Source organism: Microcaecilia unicolor, chromosome 4 (assembly GCF_901765095.1).
Source record: "Microcaecilia unicolor chromosome 4, aMicUni1.1, whole genome shotgun sequence".
NCBI lineage: Eukaryota > Metazoa > Chordata > Amphibia > Gymnophiona > Siphonopidae > Microcaecilia > Microcaecilia unicolor.
This window is the reverse complement of record NC_044034.1, coordinates 33,507,408-33,531,460: the sequence shown is the minus strand read 5'-3', so window position 1 is coordinate 33,531,460 and position 24,053 is coordinate 33,507,408. Positions and strand designations below refer to the sequence as shown.

Below are 24,053 nucleotides of genomic sequence, written 5' to 3'. Positions count from 1 at the left end.
ACGTCCTGCACGTACGTGCAGGACATCAGACTCACAGAAACAGAAGCCTGCGCATCCTTCTACATGGAATGTTGCTAGTGGAATAGCAACATTCCATGTAGAATCTCCAATAGTAGCAACATTCCATGTAGAATCTCCAATGGTATCTATTTTACTGTCATAGTAATGCTTGAATGTTTTCACTTATATACACTGTCAGCTAGCACATTTGCTTATTTCCGATCTGAGGAAGAAGGGCGACCTTCGAAAGCTAATCAAGAAATGTATTAAGTTATGTCCAATAAAAAAGGTATCACCTTATTTTCTTTTCCATGTTTTATTTTGTTTTATGTCCTTTAAGGAAAACAAGGCAGTTTGGTTCATTTGAAATTTTAAGATCATCACATTCAGTTGGCATAGAGCATTGTGGGTTGTTTTTTTTGTTTTTTTTTTGGCACAGCTGTTACCTTCCGCTGCTTTAGGCTTCCAGCTCAATCAGAGCCGGCTTCTGCTGAGCTTTGGCACTACAAGGATAATTTTATAACAAGATGCCTTTGTGAGAAGTCCAAAAAGGCATCTATAGTAAGCCCATTTTAAAAAGGCAATATAGATGCCTGTGTACCTTTTTATAAAATAGACTCTTAGATCCAGCCCCAAAAGCACACAAATTCCCACGGCCAAACTTACAAAATACACATCTACATCACAGCTCAACCTCTGCACAACCCAATTACACCCCCAGCAGGGTCACTAGGAAATTAAGAGGGGCATAATCGAACGGGGATGACCATCTCTAAGGGCGCCCATCTCTAAGGACGTCCTGGCGAAGGGGCGGGGAAACTCGTATTATCGAAACAAGATGGGCGTCCATCTTTCGTTTCGATAATACGGTCGGGGACGCCCAAATCTCAACATTTAGGTCGACCTTAGAGATGGTCGTCCCTGGTTTTTGGCGATAATGGAAACCAAGGACGCCCATCTCAGAAACGACCAAATCCAAGCCATTTGGTCATGGGAGGAGCCAGCATTCGTAGTGCACTGGTCCCCCTCACATGCCAGGACACCACCCGGGCACCCTAGGGGGGCACTGCAGTGGACTTCACAAATTACTCCCAGGTGCATAGCTCCCTTACCTTCGGTGCTGAACCCCCAAACCCCACAACTGTACACCACTACCATAGCCCTAAGGGGTGAAGGGGGGCACCTAGATGTGGGTACAGTGGGTTTGTGGTGGGTTTTGGAGGGCTCGCATTTACCACCACAAATTTAACAGGTAGGGGGGATGGGCTTGGGTCTGCCTGCCTGAAGTTCACTGCACCCACTAAAACTGCTCCAGGGACCTGCATACTGCTGTCATGGAGCTGGGTATGACATTTGAGGCTGGCAAAAAAAAAAAATTTTTTTCTTTTTTTTAAGGGTGGGAGGGGGTTGGTAACCACTGGGGGAGTAAGGGGAGGTCATCCCTGATTCCCTCCGGTGGTCATCTTGTCAGTTTGGGCACCTTTTTGAGGCTTGGTCGTAAAAAAAAAATGGACCAAGTAAGGTCGACCAGATGCTCATCAGGGACGCCCTTCTTTTTTCCATTATTGGCCGAGGACGCCCATCTGTTAAGCACGCCCCAGTCCCGCCTTTGCTACGCCTCCGACACACCCCCGTGAACTTTGGTCATTCCCGCAATGGACTGCAGTTGAGGACGCCAAAAATCGGCTTTCGATTATGCCAGTTTGGGCGACCCTGAGAGAAGGATGCCCATCTCCTGATTTGTGTTGGAAGATGGGCGCCCTTCTCTTTCGAAAATAAGCCTGTAAGTGTCTTAAGTGAGCCTTTTAGTCTTGACCCCCCCCCCCCACACAAAAAAAAAACTTCTACCCCACAATCCAGCATCTCACCATTCCCTCTCTTCTCCCCATACTCCAGTAACTTCCTTCTCTCCTTCCACCATGGATCAGTACTCCCCCTCCCCCTGCTCCACAATCCAGCATCTCACTACTCCCTTTCTTCTCCCCATAGTCCAGCAACTTCCTCCCCCCCCCCCCCCCCCCCCCAGACTGTCCAGCATCTAGTGTCTCTCCTACCTGGTGATCCAGTATCTTCCCTTTCTCTTCCCCTGTCCTTTGCCATTCTCTCTGTGTCGCAGCAGTCGAAATAGCGGGAACGAACAGGCAGGCATGGGGCCTCAGCACATGCATGCAATGAAGGCTGCCTACTCCACAAAAGGATGTCTGTGTTGGGGTGAGCAGGGATGTGTCAGTCTTCAGTGCACGAATATGCTGAAACTAGGGTTACCATTTTGTGTCCTCTGAAAAAGAGGACACATGTCACGCCCCCGCCACACCTCATGCCCCGCCACGCCTCCTCTGGGTCCTCGTTCCGCCCCTATTCCCCGCCCCCCGTCACATAGTTCCCCCCCCCCCCCCGTCACATACCCCCCCCTCACTTACTATCTAGCCCTGGTGGTGTAGTAGCGTCTTCTCTTTGGGGCAGGAAAGAGTCCCCTCTTTCCTGCTTGGAGCGCTGCCTGCCCTTGCCTGCTGCATCCTCCTCGGTCTGGCTGGGGATTCAAAATGGCCACCGAGAGTTGACGCAGCCTCGCGAGAGTTCAACTCTCGGCGGCCATTTTGAATCCCCAGCCAGACCGAGAAGGATGATGGACAGGGGAGGCAGCGCTCCGGGCAGGAAAGAGGGGGCATTTTTTTGCCTGACATTTTGCCACCCCATCTAATTTGTTTCAGGAAAACACTGGCCCTGACCCCCAGGCATGCCGGTGTGGAGATTGCATAAAAGTTGGCACACTCCTTGTGTTCAGCTACTTTTGATATATCGCATCGTGCCATGCAGTTTTATTGTACTTCCTTTTTTTCCTTCCTGTAGGCAAAATAGGCTTTATGTGCAGAAAAAGCTTTATATAATAACTCTTTAGAAACTTTCCTTCACAACTTTGGGGGTGGGGGGGGGGGGGTGGGAGTATTTTTGCACTATTTTACTATCCTCCTCTCAGGCCACACCTTCTTATTGTGATATTCCTTGGTTGGGGGTCACGCCTCAGAGCTCTCCTTTAGAATGGATCATCAGGCTGGTAAGTGTCCGCCTCATTCGATGACTGGGACCGTCTTTGTCGAGAGGCTGTGAATGCTGCTCTGCAGTTTCCCTGTTCCCCCGACCAGCCCTGGAGATGAAAGACCTGAACTCCAACTCTCTGGCTGGCAGGACCTTCAGATCTTCGGAGATCATTACTGTTACGTCCCTTCCTTGTTTAATAGTTTACTCTTCTTGTTTCCTTAATTACTAAAGGGGGGGGGGGCAATTCTATAAGTGGGTGCTTCAGTTTAAGCGCCCTGACTCCACGCAGTGAGAATCTATTTGTAACAACATCTGGGCACCCAGACTCCTTTGTAAAATACTAGCATGACCTGCTATCGGTGCACCTAACGTCTTAGCTGCCTGCAGTTACGCTGGCTGTAAACCTGGTGTAATTGCGGATGCCCAAATCTGGCAAGAGCAAAGATAAGTCACTGTATTCTGGAAGGTTATACGTGCAAGTGGCAGCCCCACCCGTGTGAACGCACCTTAAAATGTATGCACTGTGGGCCAAATTCTATATAACGTGCCTAGAGATCTGTGCCAAAATCTGTGTCGTTGGCTTGGGGTAGAGGGTCGGGATTCCTGTAGGTGATGGTGGGGGGGGCTCCTGGGGGAGTTATTAGTGGGATGGGGGGTCCTGATAGCATGCAAATGCATGCTGCACAGGGCTCACCATTCCTCCCCAATGCTCTGCAAACCCTAACAATGGAAACAAAGGGGAGGGGGGGTCCACTTCTTCCACAAAAGCGCAAGCACACCAAACAAGAGGTGGAAGAAAACCAAGTCCAAGTGACCAGCCAATCAAAACACAGGAGTAAGAGCTCCAAACAAGGTTTTATTAGGACCCTACACGGTCCGTGTTTCGGCAAGAATGCCGCCTTCAGGGGTCAATAAATCTTCTGCTGAATATCAGACCAAACCTTGAGTACTAGCAAAGCACGAGTGTAAGGGTGCTGGGTCCACGAGCAGGGACACAGTCAAACTAACCAGAAGTATAAAGCAGGTTTGACTGTGTCCCTGCTCGCGGACCCAGCACCCTTACACTCGTGCTTTGCTAGTACTCAAGGTTTGGTCTGATATTCAGCAGAAGATTTATCGACCCCTGAAGAAGGCATTCTTGCCGAAACACAGACCGTGTAGGATCCTAATAAAACCTTGTTTGGAGCTCTTACTCCGGCAAACACTAACGCCAGATCCAAGCTGTCGTAGGGTTTGCAGCAGGCAACGCACCAGTGTTTGGCACGCTGCCTGCTGATCATTGGGGAGGAATAATAAAATAGCTGTTTAGCATGCATTTGTATGCTACTTGAGGTCAGAGCCCACAAGCACATGGAGGGGGGGGGGGCTCTGATCATGGAGCATTAGCAAACGCGGACGCAAGTATAGCGTTAACAGCCTCTAGCTCCCACGTTTGCTTCTGATCATCGGCCTTTTAGTGATTCAGCTTGTGCACATCCCAGAAATTGTAGGCTTTGGTTATACTTATTTTATTTATTTATTTGTTGCATTTGTATCTCACATTTTCCCACCTATTTGCAGGCGCAATGTAGCTTATATAGTACCGTTAGGCGTTTGCCCAGTCGGTTGATAACAAATACAAAGTTGTATAGTGATCAAATGAGGTATATGTGGGGGTCCGAAGGGATGAAGGTTGTGTGTTGGCCAGTGCGATCATTAGTCATGTTGTGCTTTGGGTGAGGAGGTTTACGTAGGGTCGTTGAGGTAGGCCTTTTGGAAGAGGTCGGTTTTGTTGGAATGTAATTGTATTTTACATGCATTGCCTGTCACCTATTATTTCTCTGTGATTACTCTGTGACCTCTGATGTGAATTACTTAGAGAGGTCACACAGCTATGCAACTTCCTGTTGGGGGTTAGATGCAGCAGATGAAGCACATGGAGCACATGGAGCTCATGATCTCTCCTAACCTGAGAGGATCTATGGTGGTGTGAGCATCCATTACCATCTAAGCACATGGAAGGAGCTGATAATACAAATGTATAATAATATGTATATATAAGCCTGTCTGATTATAATCTAACTACAAACTGTGAGTAAACAGATGTTTTGTTACTTCAACTTTAAAGTGACTCAGCAGTGAATTATTCAGGGGTGAATGAGAGAGAGATGAAGAAAGAAATTAACATTTCTAAAGCTGAAGCTGTGTGTACTAAAATCTGCTAATTATTTACTACAAATAATCCAACAAAAGGGTTATGGGCCCAGGGTCCAGGAATTGAAAAAGAAGAGAAATATTACCAGGCAGAAAAAAAGGCCACATTTTTCTCTTAAGTTTTAAAGGAAAGATTCAGTCTGTCTCTCTCTCCCCCCACACAGCAGACAGAAGGCTAAGAAAATGGCTGAGGGAAGAAATTCACCATTTTTCTATTCTCTCAAGGTGCCTAGATTAACTGAGTTTAATTATCGGCAGTGGGAACTAAGATTCATATGTCTCCTTCGAGCAAAAGGATTAAATATATGCTTAGACCAAGACAGAACAGCTGAAAATATGGCTGAATGGGACAATGCAAACTATTATGTGAAGTGCATGCTTTTGGAAGCTCTCTCAGAGAAACAAGCCATATTAGTGGAGGGAAAAGATACACCAAAGGACATTTTATATAAACTGAGAACTATGTATGCAACTACATATGCAAAGCAGCAACCAATTTGGTTGGCAGAGTTGAATGAAACCAAATTAAGGGATAAAAGTAAATGTAATGATCACATTATGTATCTTATGTCTTCATTTCAAAAGTTAGAACTTTCTGGAATTCCCATGTGTGATGCATTGAAAAGAGCATTTCTTTTTACCTCACTATCAAAGAAGTTTGATGTTTTTAGGTCTGTAAATGAGGCCATTGAAGGGCAATCTTTTGAACAGGCAACATCAAAACTAAGGCAGGAATGCATAATAAATGATTCTGAGGAGATGTGTTCTCAAAGCAAGTCAGAGAGAAATGAAACAAATTTCTTGGCAAAGAACAGAGGAAGGCGGAGCTATGGGAAAACTCCACCCAAGGGCAAGCTGATTTGCTACTCATGTGGAAAGGAGGGACATGTATCTAAATGGTGTAAGGAAACACAAAACACTCCCTCTAGCTCACCTAAGCCAATGGAACTAAAGAATTTTCAAACCAGGAAATGTATGAAGGACAAAGATAAACACAAGGGCTTTCTAATGGCAGAAAAATCTTTGACTATGGTAAATAATAATTCAAATGAAAGTACTTGGATTTTGGATTCAGGGAGCACATGCCATTTAACCAATTGTAAGAATTTCTTTCAGGAAATGTGTCCAGAGGAAGGTATTCTTAAAACTGCAAACGCAGGGACTGCTAAGATCCAAGCAAAAGGTATTGGATTCTTAAAATGCAAAGTGTCTAATGAAGTTAAAGAAATTCCTGTAAGTGATGTCTTGTATATTCCCCAAGCAGTTTGCAATATGCTTAGTGTATCTACATTAGATAAGAAGGGATTTGCGATTCATTTTGAAAACAGTAAGTGCACAATCTCTAAAAATGATGAAGTGTATGCTGAAGCTTTTATGCATAATGATGTTTATAAACTGAGCATTTCAGGTGAAGCCTCACATATGGCGCAAGTAAGGAAGAATGATGGTAAATGTAGTCTGGAAATCTGGCATCGCCGCCTGGGACATCGTGATTTTAAGGTGATCCAGGATCTTTACAGTAAGCAACTAGCCACTGGCATTCAGATAAGTGCAGATGCTGGTAAAATGGAGAAATGCATAGACTGTGTTACTCAAAAAGGTGTGAGACCCTCATTTCCTGCATACACAGGAAATAGGAGTAATAAAGTGCTGGACTTAATACACAGTGACTTATGTGGACCGTTTAATATCCCATCATTGGGAAATAACAGATTTGTGCTAATATTCTTGGATGATTTCTCTAGATATTGTGTGGCCTATTTGCTGAAAGAAAAAAGTCAAGTCACAGACATGCTGAAGAAATACGTAGCCATGGTGAGAAACAAATTTGAAAGAAAACCAAAGGTTCTTCAGACCGACAATGGTGGTGAGTTCACTTCACAAAGCATGCGCACATTTCTAGAACAAGAAGGCATTCAGCATATCACAACAGTAGTTTATACACCAGAGCAAAATTCTGTTGCAGAGAGAAAATTTAGGTCACTTGTGGAAATGACCAGATGTATGCTGTCAGATAGCAATCTCCCTAAAAGACTATGGGGGGAAGCCATTCTCACAGCAGTGTACCTACAAAACAGAATGCCAACTAAAGGCGCTGAGCGCACACCACATGAGACATGGCATGGTAGGAAGCCAAACCTGACACACATAAGAACATTTGGAAGTACAGCATATGCTCATGTACCAAAGCAAAGAAGGCATAAGCTGGATTCCACAACAGAAAGGGGCATTTTAGTTGGCTATGCTCCAGGACACAAAGGATATAGAATTTTGAATCTGAAAACTGGCATTGTTGGCATAAGACATGTTACATATTTTGATGAAAACAAAAGGGTTGATAAAGGCTGGATTATCCCAGATGAGCCTTATCATCCAGAATATGAAACTAGAACCATAATAGACATGCCAGTGTATATAAATGCCATACCAAGGCAGATGTCTGAAAGCAACTCATCTGTATCTAACGAGGAACAGGCAGAGGAAACAGACACAGAAAGGATCATTGAAGAAGACAGTACAATTGGAGAAGGGGAATCAATTGGAGAAGTACTCTCAGATTTAGAGGATGCGGAAAGGTCAGACCAACCTGTTGTCAGACGCTCATCCAGGGAAAACAAAGGTGTTCCACCCCCAAGACTGTCTTACCTAACAAAGTCAGCAGAAGCTCAAGAGCCCTTAACATGGGATGAGATTGAGAAAATGTCAGCAGAAGAAGCTGCTGAATGGCATAAAGCTGCACAAGAAGAAATTGATGCATTGGATAAAAATAATACTTGGATTCTTACAAAATTACCTCCTGGCAAGAAAGCTATAGGATGCAAATGGGTATTCAAGTTAAAAAGGAATGCACAAGGAAAAGTGGAAAGGTATAAAGCAAGATTAGTCGCAAAGGGATATCTTCAAAAATATGGAGAAGATTTTGATGAAGTGTTTGCACCTGTAGTGAAACACACGACAATAAGAACACTTCTGAGCATTGCAGTCTCAAAAGGCATGCAAGTCAACCACATTGATGTGAAAACAGCGTTTCTTCACGGAGATATAACTGAAGACTTGTACATGGAACAACCAACAGGTTTCATAAATACAAAACAAAGACAGCTAGTGTGTAAATTAAACAAAGGTCTTTATGGATTAAAGCAAAGTGCAAAATGTTGGAATGAAAAATTGCATGAAATATTGACAAATTTAGGATTTAAGCAAGGTGAAGCAGATAAATGCTTGTACACTAGGTGCACAAATGGACAATATGCATACATTTTAGCTTTTGTTGATGATCTGCTCATTGCAAGCAAAAGTGAGCAAGAGTACAAGGACATTGTAAAGTGTTTAAACCTGAATGTTGAGATAAAAGAACTTGGTAATGTGTCATACTATCTTGGTATAGAAATTGAGAAACAAAATGATGGTTCTTATCTTCTAAGCCAGAAGCAGAAAATAAATGAGCTTATTGAAAGTTTAGGTATGCAAGATGCCCAAGTTGTAAGCACTCCCATGATCACTGATTTTCTGAAGGATGAAACAGTAAGAGAACCTTTACCAGATAACATCCAATATAGATCAGCCATAGGTAAGCTTTTATATCTAGCTACCACATACAGGGCTGATATAGCAAATGCAGTAGGAATTTTGAGCAGAAGGGTCAGCTCACCTACCAAATCAGATTGGACTGCAGTTAAAAGGATGGTAAGGTATTTAAAGGGTACCATTGATTGTAAATTAAAGATTTCAGCCAATAGTAATCCAAAACTAATATGTTACTGTGATTCAGATTGGGCAGGGGATCATTCTGATTATAAATCCACAAGTGGATATGTGTTTATGTATGGAAATGTACAAATTTCATGGGCCAGTCATAAACAAAGTATTGTGAGTCTGTCTTCTACAGAAGCTGAATACGTGGCCGTATCGGAAGCGTGCAGAGAACTGATGTGGATTGAAAAACTTTTGCTGGATTTCGGAATAGCTGAACAGAGACCAATCCAGATAATGGAAGATAATCAGAGCTGCATCCGACTGTCACAGAATGACAAGGTTCAGTCACGCACCAAGCACATCGCAACGAAATACCACAACGTGCGAGAGTTGGCGAAAGAAGGGGTCATCAGTCTACACTATTGTCACACCAGTGAGATGACAGCTGACATCATGACCAAACCGTTACCCAGAGAACATTTTGTGAATCTGCGTATAAAGCTTGGACTTTGTATGAATAAATAATTGCATGACAGTTATGCATGAGAAGGGGTTTGTTGGAATGTAATTGTATTTTACATGCATTGCCTGTCACCTATTATTTCTCTGTGATTACTCTGTGACCTCTGATGTGAATTACTTAGAGAGGTCACACAGCTATGCAACTTCCTGTTGGGGGTTAGATGCAGCAGATGAAGCACATGGAGCACATGGAGCTCATGATCTCTCCTAACCTGAGAGGATCTATGGTGGTGTGAGCATCCATTACCATCTAAGCACATGGAAGGAGCTGATAATACAAATGTATAATAATATGTATATATAAGCCTGTCTGATTATAATCTAACTACAAACTGTGAGTAAACAGATGTTTTGTTACTTCAACTTTAAAGTGACTCAGCAGTGAATTATTCAGGGGTGAATGAGAGAGAGATGAAGAAAGAAATTAACATTTCTAAAGCTGAAGCTGTGTGTACTAAAATCTGCTAATTATTTACTACAAATAATCCAACAGGTTTTTAGTGATTTCCTGAAGTTCAGGTGGTCATGGATTGTTTTCACAGCTTTTGGGAGGCCATTCCATAGTTGTGCGCTTATGTAGGAGAAGCCGGATGCGTAGGGTTTTTTTTGTATTTCAGTCCTTTGCAATTTGGGTAGTGTAGGTTTAGGTGTGATCTTAGAATGCCGGTATCATCTAGGCATATTAAATGCTGCATCTAAGTGTTAATTTCCAAGAATCTTGACATAAACCTCAGATGGTAAATCAGTTCTTGCAACTAGATATAAGAAGACATATTCAAAAGAATTCATGTCTGTTAGTAGCAATGTTTCGAGAAACAGTTCATAGATTGTTTTTTTTTTTTTTTTTTAAATCATTTATTTATAATTTTTTCATTTTACAAGGATCACTTGCAAAACAGTAAAACAGAGATGATTGTACATTAAAACAATATTTGAAGAAAACAATCTCAACAAGATAAATGGATTTTGTACAATCTTTCTCTTTCTTAGACCACAAAATAAATAGGGAGAGTGAAACAAGACAAGGAGATCAATTTAAGCAACAGCAAACAAAGAAAACGTGGTATTAACCCGATTATCCCCAATTATTATTTATCTAAATCATTTTTCCACATTGATCATCTGGTTGGTTTCTTCAAGACCATAACGGTGCATAGTCCATCAATTTCATTGGAAACATACTTATTGTCCAATATTAGTGAAAGTAATACACCTGATTTCATTTTTTTTCCCTTTTAAAACCAGAAATTGTTTAACAATACAAACCCTTGAATCTTCAATCCAATTCCCGCTGATTAAAGTAATCCCAGTTTCACAGGCTTCACTCCTTTTGAATTAATATATTAAGAGGAATCATTTCAGAGGAAAAAAAAACATTAGGAGTCATACCTGGAAGTCTGGGAAAACAACAATCTCGATATTAATCATCTACAACAATATTCATTTTGTTCAAATTTTTTCTGGTCTTATTATCATTTTCAAATCTTAACCGTTTCCTACTTCAGTAGAACTTCATTTGCTGTATATTCTCAAATGATTCGATTAGATTATCCATGTGGCTCATTAACAAGACTATATCTGAAGCAAAGTCATTCTCTACCACCGTCAGGTCCTGAAGCACCCTCCAGATGACATTCAATGCAACCTCCACGGGAGCCAAAAACTCCAAGCTGATAACTCTTAAGGGTTTAGGAGTAGCACCGCCGACACGGGTTCAGCTGTAAACGACTTCCGTTTCAGCATACACTCCTGACTCACTCCTCCACCCCTTTGGGCATGGTGGTTAAATGATTTTGAGCGATGAAGTTGTTTCCAGGTCCAAGAGCATCGACGCTCCTTCGTCGGCGCTAATCAAAGGACTCATCAACCCAGTCATCTATGGGCAGCTCGTCATACAGCGGTCCCACACTTGCTGCACAGGGGACAAAACGCTGGTCATCGGCGGCTGACCCCCCATTGTCCCCTTCCTCTGTTAAGGCAACTGCAATGCAGAGAGGAAATTTCAAGTGAACAAAAACTGAAATTCAGAGGACAGCTGGGCCGTTGAATGTACGAGCTTCAGGTCACCATCTTTCCCCTCTCCCTAATTTGGGACACTCTTTGTCTGGTTTCTCCTCAGAGGCCTGTCTGATATGGGTAACCCTTCAGCATAGCCCTCTGAGTCATTGAAACACGGAAGCCCCTCCACCACTTACAAGGTGGTGTCCCTTCGGAGGGGCATAGATTGTTTTTGCGTTTGTAACTATATACACACTCGGGCATGGAAATAATCCCCCCCCCCCCCCCCCTAAAGATAAAATGGAACATATGTGAATAATATTCAATGTGCTGCTTATGCGTAAAAATTCACATTCTACAGAAATGCCAGCCCAGTAAGCGAGTGAAATTGACCATGTACAGCACGCCCATGCATATATTTACCTTTAATGTGAAGAGGCTTCTGAAGATGGGTTAGGGAGGGGTTTTCACTTACGTGCACACTCTTTCGAAAATTTCTGACATATGTGTGTTTAAGTCACAAAATTTGCACACCCTAAATAGGGGATGTAAATGTAAGCACATAGGTTTGGTGGGGGGGTCATTTTCGGAGCAGAAGTATGTGTATGCTTTTGTATCTAAAATCTGTCAGATTCCACACAGAAAACAAGTAAGCGTGCGCTGTTTTTTTAAATGTGCGTATGTTTACAATTAACCTTATTATATGTAGAAGAGAAATCAGCCAAATCCTTGTTAATCTTCTACCAAAATGGTGTTTTCTAAGTGATATTGGATCAGAGGTAAATGCACCATTACTTTGTTCAGTTAAATGAATACATTTTGATCTTATTTTAATTCGTTTAGTTTAATGTCTCTATTTATTGGATATTGTGAATTGCTTTGATATATTCTGCTAACTTGGCGTATCATATAAATTATAAACCATGGCTAGAAGTGCTCTCCTAACTGCACTGATACAAAACTTACAGCTATATTTGAAATGTGCTTGCATTAAACTGTATTAGTAAAACTATTTTTCGGTGATTTACATTAAAAAAAACCTTGCTGTATATAAATAAAATGCAACAGTTCTTCTAAATCATCCCAGAGCACTTACATTTTTCTGCTGTTGCAGGCAATAAGATCGACTTAGCCGAAAAAAGAGAAGTCTCCCAGCAAAGAGCGGAAGAATTTGCAGAGACCCAAAACATGTATTATCTGGAAACCTCTGCCAAAGAATCGGATAATGTGGAAAAACTCTTCCTGGACTTAGCACGCCGTTTGATCAGTGAAGCAAGACAGAACACGCTGGCTAACAGCGTGGCATCACCCTTACCGGGAGAGGGGAAAAGTATCGGCTATTTGAACTGCTGTAATTTTAATTAAAATCTGAAACAAAGGTTGGAAGCACCCAATGTGGGCCAAGGTTGCCGAGATTTTCTCAATGAAAGAAACATCCATCAGCTGGAAGTCTTGAGGTGTGCCCATGTATGTCTGCTGAGCTCTCGCATGGCTGGCTGATTGCTTCTTCTGCAGGTCAACGTTGCAGAGTATAATATGGTCCAGTCTCTCACGGTCTGCTGTTGGTTTATGGAAAATCGCACTCAACGCTCAATGAACTATGGAAAATCGCACTCAACGCTCAATGAACTATGGAGTTGGCTGTTTGTTGCTTCCTAAATAAGCAGAACAGCCGCTGTCTGGATCTGTTGAAGAAAATGGGATATGATCTGCCTTTCAGAATGCACGTCATCATGACAGACCATCATGTCTAGAGCAGGACTTGGTTTTGCATTTAAAATGTTTTGTTTTGTTTTTTTATGTTTTTTTCCCCCCATGGGCACTTTCAAGAACTTTGAGTAAGGAAGATCCTGCCATTTAAGACAAAGTGGATGTGGTCCTTTCTATTGGTTCTTTGGTGCTAACAAAGCAATTGCGTATTCCGTAGCTCAGACCCAATTCTAGTATGTTAACTAGTAAAATGTACACTAATGACCACTGTTGAGTACTAGAAAAAAACAGGTAATGGAATTTCATGAAGAGATAAGAAAGAAATGCACCTCTTTGGTGATGTCAGCAAATGGCGATTTAACTAGACATTTTCCCCTTCTTAAGTCGTAGGAAGAAAGAAAACTTCAGTAGGCGAAATTGTTAATGTAAATGTAATTTACTTGCTCTGGGAAATAATTAAAGGAAAGTAACATTGCATCAGATGTGACCAAACTACTGTGCATTCATACCAACTTTTCGAAGGATTCGAACTAGAGCACAGTGGTAGAAAGCCGTGGCTATTATATTAAGCTAGGAATTCTTGCCATTGTAGATAACTGCTTCTGTTTTTGTAAGGTTTTCATTATTTTTTTTCTGTAGATCTTTATATGAAAAAAAAGGGGGCAAATGTATTTTTTTTTCTCCTTAGGTCTTAACCATTTGTTTTTGAGAATCATTATCAAGAGCCATTTTAAGAAATAACCGCAAATACTGTTGTTCAGCTCTCACAATGCTCAGCCAAGCAGCCATAAAATCCGAATCAGTTTATTGCTTCCAGTTGAATTGACTGTGTCTCTGCATGCCGAGAGGCTTCGTAAGAGAAAAGACAACTGAATGTTGCTTGCAGTATTATTGCATCTGCTATCGTGTGCTAATGCCACACTGGTTTTATTAGTAAGAAAAATAGGTCAATGGATCATTTTTAAGAAATGTGACCTGTCCTCGTCACTGTATCAGCATTAACTCTGATGAGTTTTTACTACTAATGTGGATTGCTTATGGAATTCAATCACAAGTCGGTATTCTTTCATTCATTTCATTTATACGCCACGTTATCCAAACAGTAATAGTTCAGGTGAATGTGGCTTACAGTGTACCTGGCTGACTACATAAAACAACTGATAACAATATAACTAGGGTCGATACATGAGGCGTACGAATATGGAACAGTAGATAATAATGACACTAAGGTAGATACATGAAACAATGGGCTGCCGTGTAACTAGGGAAGGTACATAATTGCAGCAGTACAACAGATTAAAGGTATCTCAACAAAGTATCCGTGGATAGCAACATGGAAGCCTTAGTTTAAGAAACCGTTTAAGCAGGCACACCTCGCCAGTCAGGTTTTCAGGTTCACCACAATGAATATGTATGAAACAGATTTGCATATAATGAGTCTCTGCTTGGAATGCTGTCCCACGGGAGGTGGTGGAGAGGAAAATGGTAACGAAATTCAAACATGCATGGGATAAACATAAAGGAATCCTGTTCCAAGGGAATGGATCCTCAGAAGCTTAGCCGAGATTGGGTGGCAGAGCCGGTGGTGGGGCTGGTGGTTGGGAGGCGGGGATTGTGCTAGGCAGACTTATACGGTCTATGCCAGAGCCGATGGTGGGAGGCAGGGATAGTGCTGGGCAGACTTATACAGTCTGTGCCAGAGCCGATGGTGGGAAGTGGGGCTGATGGCTGGGAGGCAGGGATAGTGCTGGGCAGACTTATACGGTATGTGCCCTGAAAATGACAGATACAAATCAAGGTAGGGTATACACAAAAAGTAGCACATATGAGTTTATCTTGTTGGGCAGACTGGATGGACCGCGCAGGTCTTTTTCTGCCGTCATCTACTTATTACTATATATGCAAATCTGTTTCTTGCATATTCATTGTGGTACCTATGAAAACCTGACTTCCAGGACAGGGGTGCGAAGTAGAGAATGACACGGGGATTCAAATTTGTCCCCGCCCCCTCAGATTCTGTCCCCGCCCCATCCCCGTGGGCTCTGTTGTCATCTGCAGAAGCCTCAAACACTTATGATTTTGTATTTAAATCTTTTTATTAAAGTATAAAAAGGAACAATATGCTGTGCAACTGTTGTATATCAATTAGAAATAGAGAACAATAATAACAATGAGCAGCTATAATAACCCCACCACCACCCTCTACCCTTCCAACCCCAACATTAGCTGACTTCTACTACACCAAGGAATCCTAATCCACCCTGTTAAAATGTCCAGGGGTACAAAATACAACCCGTTCTGCATGCCCTAGCGCGAGAGAAATATGCCTTACGAAGCACTGTTACGATTTTTTAAATCTGTGGATGAATAAGCAGTCAACAATCTCAGGATTCAGTCTAGCTCTCCTGTCTTCCACAGTCCCTCTGTGCCGGTAGCAGGATGTATAGGATCCCCATGCAAATTTTTCTAGCTGTGACTAGCGTGTTTGTTTTTCCAAAAAATAAAAATATTGTCGTCTGTATGAATCAAACACAACAGTCCAGTTCATTGACAGTCTTCGAAGTAGAAAGTGACACGGGGACAAAGTTTGTCCCCGTCCTCACGGGCTGTATCCCCATCCCTGCCCCATCCCTGCGGTTACTGTGGGTCCCTGTCCCCGTGTCATTCTCTCGTTCGAAGCACTGCTGTAATTCATCATGTATTAATCAGCACACAGATTCTGGCAGTCTTTTTTTTTGTTTGTTTTTCCTACACTGATTATCAATAGAAATCAAACAAAATAAAACATGGAAAAGAAAATAAGATGATACCTTTTTTATTGGACATAACTTAATACATTTCTTGATTAGCTTTCGAAGGTTGCCCTTCTTCGTCAGATCGGAAATAAGCAAATGTGCTAGCTGACAGTGTGTATAAGTGAAACCATTCAAGCATTACTATGACAGTCTGACAGGGTGGGAGGATGGGGGTGGGTCGGAGGTATGCATGGGGACATCAAAGCATATCATTGATATTCTAACAGGGTGGGTGTGGATAGGTGAGGGGAGGGTGATCAACAGAGACATACAGCTTTATGGTTTATAATGGGCTAGGAACCCCAGATCCTTGTTAAGTCCTTTCTGTTGGGTGTTAAAATATTCAATCATTCTGACTTCAAAGGTCTTACGTTCTTAAGAGTGGACTAACACGGCTACCACACTCCTACACTGATGTAATCATACTAAACTGAATTGCTTAATGAATGAGATGAAAAGCGGTAATTAAAGTAGTTTTGGACATTGGCCCTGGGCAGGATATAGTCACTCCTAATCTGCTTTGATCTAGATCTTAAACATTTTTACTATCTGGAAGTGTCCTAGAACATAGGAGCCAACTTTTCAAAGTGATGGGGGGGGGGGGGGGGGCTAAACCCAACGGAAATCACCTCTCCCTGAACACAGTCATGGAGTTTGTTCAATATTTGGCGGTTCTTAAGCACCCACAGCGCTGGCTAATATGCCCTAGAATCTGCTCTACGGAGCCCCAGAGGTCGGAATTTAGACATCCAGGTTGGGATGTGCTGGGTGATATTTTTAGAAAAGGCTTTGCAGGTGCCTGCAGGATTGTACATGTATTTTCTGGCCCATAAAGTGAGAGCATCCATTTTACAAATATATACGTTGAAAATAAACGAACTGTATGAACCCAGCAGCTTCTACTTAGACCAGGGATTCTCAACCCAGTCATCGGGACTCACCTAACCAGTCAGGTTTTCAGAATACCCAAAATGTATATCCAAAATGTATGCCCTACTTCGTTTGTTTGCAGCTCTATCTCATCCATATTCCTTGTGGGTATCCTGGCAACCTGACTGGCTAGGTGTGTCCTGAGGACTGGGCTGAAAACCCCTGACTTAGACGTCTTGACACTTTCAGTGAAAGCAGCAATTTCAGTTCCATGTAGAGCTACCTACATGTGTTCAATATTGCCAGTTAAGTAGTGAGACCACATTTTTAAGCTGACTTTTTTTGTTTTGAAGATTGACATAATCTACGGATTAAGAAGAATGAATCCCTTAATCCTTTGTGTAAAGCCCTGGCCAGAATGAGCACTTTTTTTTTGAAACACAGATCTGCCTTTGAGTCGGTGTAAACGTTAATGTGGAAAGATTTCCCTACACATGTATATTTTGTGAAATGGGGAATATTATATATTTATTTAGATTTTGCTCACACCTTTTTCAGTAGTAGCTCAAGGTGAGTTTCATTCAGGTACTCTGGATATTTCTCTGTCCCAGGAGGGCTCACAATCTAAGTTTGCACCTGAGGCAATGGAGGGTTAAGTGACTTACCCAAGATGACAAGCAGCAGCAGTGGGATTTGAAGCAGCCACCTCTGGATTGCAAGACCGGTGCTCTAACCACTAGGCCACTCCAATATATGTATACATTTTAGCTATGCCTCCTCCACATCTCTCTGTGGATTTCCACATGTAAATAGTGGCTTTCTGAAACCAGTATTTACATGTATGTGCGATATATACACACATACATAAATACTGCAGTTTAAACATGAATGTTTCTAAAATAAGGACCATAGTCTTGGGGCCGGCTTAAGGGACTGAAGTACCCCGAGTCAACATTTGCATCAGTACCCCCTCCTCACTTGCAGTCCTGTAGTTTTTTCACTCACTCAAGTCCCCTCCCCTCCCCCCTCCGACTAGTGATGCAGGGTGCCAAACTTCCGAATCTTGGTCCAGCATTCTCCCACCCGCCACCCCACCACCACAACCACAGGGGAGGAAGGGAAGAGAGAGAGAGAGGTGAATCAGGATTTTGGTGCCCTTTTATCAGTGGTACCCTGAGCCAGTGCCTCACCTGGTCCATAGACTTGAACCAGCCCTGTGTAGTCTTTTAAGGAACTCCCTCTACTGAAGGTGTAATAAAGGTAAGTGCAAAGCCTGTGCCCGAACTGTATATTTACCAAGCAGTAAATTTCCTATTTAGCAATGTCAAACGTTAATTTTTTCCTTCTTCTAAACCAATTCATTTTAAAAGGGTTTTGGAACAATTATTCTCCTCTAGGGCTATAGAATTCTCTTCCGTTCTATATTCAGAACTGTAACTCTTACCGCCTGTTTCGAAGAAACTGAAAGACTGTACTCTTTTAAGAAAACAATTTCTTAATTTTTAAATGCTATTTTTTTTTTTTTTACTGTTTCTTTTTGCTCTACTGACCCTTTTTAGTTACTCTGTAAAACACTTTGGCCTCTGACTCCAGGGAAGAGGTGGTATGTAAGTGTAAAAATGAGATTAGATGAACTTATTGTGTCCTAACTGTGTGGAGGAGTAGACTCTGGGCAAGTCACTTAACCCTCCATTGCCCCTGGTACAAAAATAAGTACCTGAATATATGTAAACCGCTTTGAATGTAGTTGCAAAAACCTCAGAAAGGCGGTATATCAAGTCCCATTTCCCTTTCCCTAATTGTACCAGTGACAATGTGCAGTGCTCACCCGTAAACTGCCCAAATACCTGGCTGTATAGTCAGTGTATCACTTAGCACATATTAACTCACACCAGTGCCCTGCGCTAATTCATACCAATATTCTATGTCTTGGCAACTTGTTTTAGGCACGTTTTATATGTACAATATAGACTATTATTCTACATGCACAAGTTGTGTATTGTGTGTGAGAGAGGGGGTACACATGGGTGGAGCATGGGCAGCACCATTCCTTCTAAAAGCTGAGCGGGAATCCTCTTAACTGCATTATTGGGGGGGGGGGGGGGGGGGCAGTGCTTCAATAGTATATTTTTATAAAACAATTTACTCTGCTAATTTCTCCTATCAAGGCACCAAAATTTGGAATTCTCTTCCTAACTCGATCAAGTTTACAGATGATTACTTAACTTTTAGAAGTCTTCTAAGAACACATTTCTTCAGTCTTATCTTTCTGAATACAAAGAACTCTATTTGAATTTTACCCACACCCTTTTCTTAATCTTGTTTCCCATCTAGTCATTTAATCACCTGAAATGGCCGGGTATGATGAGGCTATAGTTACTTGCGTAATTGGAGGAAAAAGCCTCTGTATTCCCGATTCAGAACATATTTAAGTCTGTTAAAACTCCGTTGATGTGATATACAGATATAAGTTTAATGACTATGTCAAAAGAACAAACACTTATCTTAGTGCCGTAGTTGCAGTATGGTTTCACTTTTATGTGCCCGACGGGGTCCCGTTTCGCCGTCACAGGCTTTGTCAAGGAAACAACCTCATACTGCAATGTGAGATCTGTAAATCAAAACAGCAAATAAGCCCTTGCAGAATGCCACTCTCACATATGCTGATTCAGACTTGCACTTGTGAGTTCATCGTACTTGTTCTGTACGGTTTCACTTTGAGGGGCATAATCGAACAAAAACGTCTATCTCCATGGGCGTTTATCTCCGAGAATGGGTCCGTGAAGGGGCGGACCGAACCGTATTTTCGAAAAAAAAATAGATGTCCATGTTTTATTCGACAATTTGTGAGCTGGGCGTTTTTGTTTTTCAGTGATAATGGAAAATGAAAGCGCCCAGCTCAAAAATGAATAAATCCAAGGCATTTGTTCGTGGGAGGGGCCAGGAGTCGTAGTGCACTGGTCCCCCTCACATGCCAGGACACCAGCTGGGCACCCTAGGGGGGGCACTTTTACAAAAACAAAAAAAAAGGTAAAAGAGCTCCCAGGTGCATAGCACCCTTCCCTTGGGTGTTGAGCCCCCCAAATCCCCCTCAAAACCCACTGCCCACAAGTCTACACCATTACTATAGCCCTAAGGGGTGAAGGGGGGCACCTACATGTGGGTACAGTGGGTTTGGGGGGGTTTGGAGGGCTCCCATTTACCAGCACAAGTGTAACAGGTGGAGGGGGGATGGGCCTGGGTCCACCTGCCTGAAGTCCACTGCACCCCCTAATAACTGCTCCAGTGACCTGCATACTGCTGCCAGGGAGGTGGGTATGACATTTGAGGGTGAAAGTAAAAAGTTGTGAAATGGCATATTTTGTGGTGGGAGGGGGTTTGTGACCACTGGGGGAGTCAGGGGAGGTCATCCCCGATTCCCTCCAGTGGTCATCTGGTCATTTAGGGCACTTTTTGAGGCCTTATTCGTGGAAAAACAGGGTCCAGGAAAAGTGCCCTAAATTCTCGCTAAAAACGCATATTTTTCTTCCATTATCGACGAAAGGTGCCCATCTCTGATCGCCCGATAACCACGCCCCAGTTCTGCCTTCACCACGCCTTTGACACGCCCCCATCAACTTTGTCCGCATCCGCGACGGAGTGCAGTTGAAAACATCCAAATTCGGCTTTCGATTATACCGCTTTATTCGTTTTTGTGAGATAAACGTCTATCTCCCGATTTGGGTCGCAATATAGGCGTTTTTCTTTTTCAATTATAAGCTGGCTAGTAAACCAATAGTGACTACAAAATGGCGTCTTAAATACTAGCGCCCAATGATGTCATTGCGTTCCTATTAGTTAACGCATTTAAAAGAAAAATGTTGATGTATTTTTAAAGGGCCTACCTTACAAAAAAGTGGCCAATTGTATAGAGGTATTTAAACCATTGGGTTCCAGAGATTTTTTATCTGAAAATCCACTACTGTTCAGCTTGGAGGAGGTATTTGGCTCTATTGCCTCCTCTTGTGTTTGGTTTAACTTGATCAATTATGAAACAACGGAATTGAACAAAGTCGTGTTTTGCAATGTTACAATGAGCTACTAAGGGGGATCCCAATTGTTTCCTTTTCAAAGATGATTTGTGTTCTAGCAATTGTGTATGGAGCTGTCGTGTGGTTTTTCCAACGTAGATCTTGCAACAAGGGCACTGCAATATGTAGATAACATGGTTGGACTTACAATTAGTGTAGGAATTTATGTAGTATGGATGCCCACATTGCGGCATCCAATTATACAATTGCCTCTTAAATACTTAGTGTAGTTTAGTAAAAAGTTCCTAAATGTAGAATTTTCGCCTTTCCCTATTGGTGTCATTTACTCACCAGTACTGGATAAAAGCTGATCCTTAACTTTCTTAATGCTGGAGGACAGTTTTTCCTTCTAGGCCTCCATGCCCAAGATTTGGATGGAATTTGGACAAATCGGTGAAATCCCAGTTGTATTTTTTTTCGTGATCGTGTTTGAAGCAGAATACTTCATCAAAAAGAGAAGTTTGAGTGTGTTTTCAGATTTTCAGGTGAACCAACATGTTGACTTACCCTATTGAAATTCAATTGTGTTCTTCCAAAAGGTAACTGTCCTGTTTGGTAATGAGGTTATATGTCTGTGTCGGCTTATAAACTTACCTGTCATACACTAACGATGACTATATGGATTTAATTTTTTTTAAGTGCACATTGGGGGTCATTTTATAACAGATCACCTTATACATGAAAGCCACATAGGCACCTGTTTTCAGCCTATTTTGGAAAGGCACAGAGGCATCTATGTTCCTTTATAAACCACTAGGGTTAAACCAGCTGAAATTGCAGCTAGATTGAAGCAGCAGAATTTATGCCTGCTCAGGAGCTGGGAAAATGCTAGCACATGTTTTATAAACTACATTAATAAATTGCAACTCTGCCCCAGAACATGCCTATTTAAAAAAAATTTGGGGGGGGGGGGGGATTTAGGTCATACACTGGACAAACAAGTATGTGCTTTCTTGGCACTGTGCCTATTTAAACCCATGTAACCTATGAGGTAATTTTATGAAAGCACTGTGGATTCTACCCATTAGGTATTTCTTCCATATGGACAAGAAATTGGGCTATCCTTATGCCTCCATACCAGTGGCGTAGCTACGTGGGGGCCTGGGCCCCCATGGATTTGGCCCTGGACCCCCCTGCTGACGACCCTCTCGACCCCCCCCCTCCCGCCACTGCCTACCTTTGCTGGCAGGGGACCCCAACCCCCGCCAGCCGAGGTCCTCTTCTTCCGGCGCAAGGCTTCGTTCTGTTTCTGACGTCCTGCACGTCAAACTCAGAAACGAAGCCATATGAGGTAATTGGCAAAGTATACTGGTATTTGAGAGCAGCACCAGACCAACGAGAGGTGCAAAACTTCTCCCAGCCCATCTTCTCTCAATGAGGGTAGTAGGGTGGGTGAGTCACGTAGGGTATAACAGGCTCAGGATTCTGATCCAATTGGGATAAACTTTTTGTGCATCTAACATAGGGTTTTCTAACCTTTTTTTAATCGATCAATGAAACCCTTGCACCTCCTTCCTAAACCACATGGCCACAAGTGTCTACTCAGAACAAAGAGTGGGAACAACCACAAACCAATGAACCAGGATGATAAGCCAGAACCTTTATTCAAAACAGTAGGAAAGAAGTCCTGGACCGAACACGGGCTGTGTTTTGGCGATTAGGACTTCCTCGGCGGTACTTTCTAATGCAAAATCGATGTAGCAGAACTACAAGAAGATAAAATGAAGGCCAACTGAAATAAAAAAAAAAAAAGTGGATGAAGGAACTACCTATTTACGAGAGGTGGAAGAGGCCACTGTTCATGAGGTTGGAGAAGAGAATCAAGAGTGGATATGATTTATACCATTGTGAGTGGAGTAGAAAAGCTATAGAAGGGATTCTTTCAAGCAATACAAAGACTAGGGGACACACTATGCAATCAAACAGCAGGTTTAACGTATTTTTAATATATATATTATGCAGTTATGATGTGGAGTTTGGTGTAGGAGACTGGTCAAGGTATCTGACACAGCTAAATTTAACGGGGGATTGGATTAATTCCTCAAGCAGAAGTCCACAAACAATTTATAGCAAAAGAGGGGTAGGAGAAAGCCACCACTTATCCATGGGCTTGTGCCACCAGGAATGGATCTATTTGCAGCATCTGGGTACATCCGAGCAGCGACACAGGTTAAACGCTGTTGGAGATAGGAAGCTGGACTCTATGGCCCTGTGGTCTGACCTAGTTTGGTACATCTTGTGTTAGGGGGTGAGTTTCCAGTAGCTATATTGAGTCTGGAGGAAACGAGCTATTGAAGGCTGTATTCACTATGCACATAGCATCTCAAAGAAGACAGGGCCATTGCAAGGTTGTAGACTCGGTAGGTGAACCTTCAACTTTGTGCCTGCTCCACCCCTTTACATTTCAGGCCTGTTCAACAATATTTTAATAATTAAGGAACTCCATTATCATCGCTCCTGGAACAATCCTGTAAAAAAAAAAAAATGCATAATGGTACATCTTAGTTTTAGATATTAAATAGGTGAAAGTATGGGCTGTTGGTTCTTTGAGTCTGGGGCTGTCATGACTGATTTGATTTTGACCACACTTGCCTTTTGACCCCTCTCGCCAGGAAGGTGCCACACTCGATTGCCTACGGGGAGCCTTGAAAGAAGGGCTGGTTGGAGTTTTCCGCAGTTCATGTACCTAATAAATAAATAACCTGTTCTTCAGAAGCAGCCTATCTGTTACCAGTTTGAGATAACTCTTAAGTTGACCCCATAGGAAGTATCAATTTAAAAAAAGGGGCCAATGCTAGTTTCTGTCTATGGCAAGGCTGCACAGTCTTTTTTTTTGGAAACCACTGTACTTGTAAAACAGTTGATCCTATTGGTATGAAAGGTGCTGTATGGTAACATGACAAAATGTCAGCTCCAGCGCTTTTGATGCCTCGATATCCCAGTTCCAGGAGGACATTCTTGGTTCCCCGGCGTAGAAGCAAGTTTTCTCGGCACAGCGGCTGGAATTTTAGTAAATTAAAAGCTCTGTAATTCTTGTGCATGTATTTTTAAAAGGTCTCATAAATAACAGGCATCCTCTTTGCAGGCAGCTGCACTGCTCGCTGTCATTTCTGCATCAGCACTCAAGCAACAACAATAGGTTTCGGTAATAAATAGCTGG

The 24,053-nt window shown here is 42.4% G+C and overlaps 1 protein-coding gene across 3 annotated transcripts in view; it reads left to right on the top strand.

Moving 5' to 3' along the window:
* RAB30 (RAB30, member RAS oncogene family) overlaps positions 1 to 13,974 on the top strand; it is a 150,221-nt gene extending 136,247 nt beyond the window's left edge. For all 3 annotated transcript variants that reach the window (XM_030200095.1, XM_030200097.1, XM_030200094.1), the window contains exon 5: positions 12,563 to 13,974. In XM_030200095.1, the coding sequence (XP_030055955.1) occupies positions 12,563 to 12,813 (251 nt within the window). In that variant the 3' untranslated portion in view covers positions 12,814 to 13,974. The remainder of the gene's footprint in view (positions 1 to 12,562) is intronic.
* The last annotated feature ends 10,079 nt before the right edge of the window (positions 13,975 to 24,053 follow it).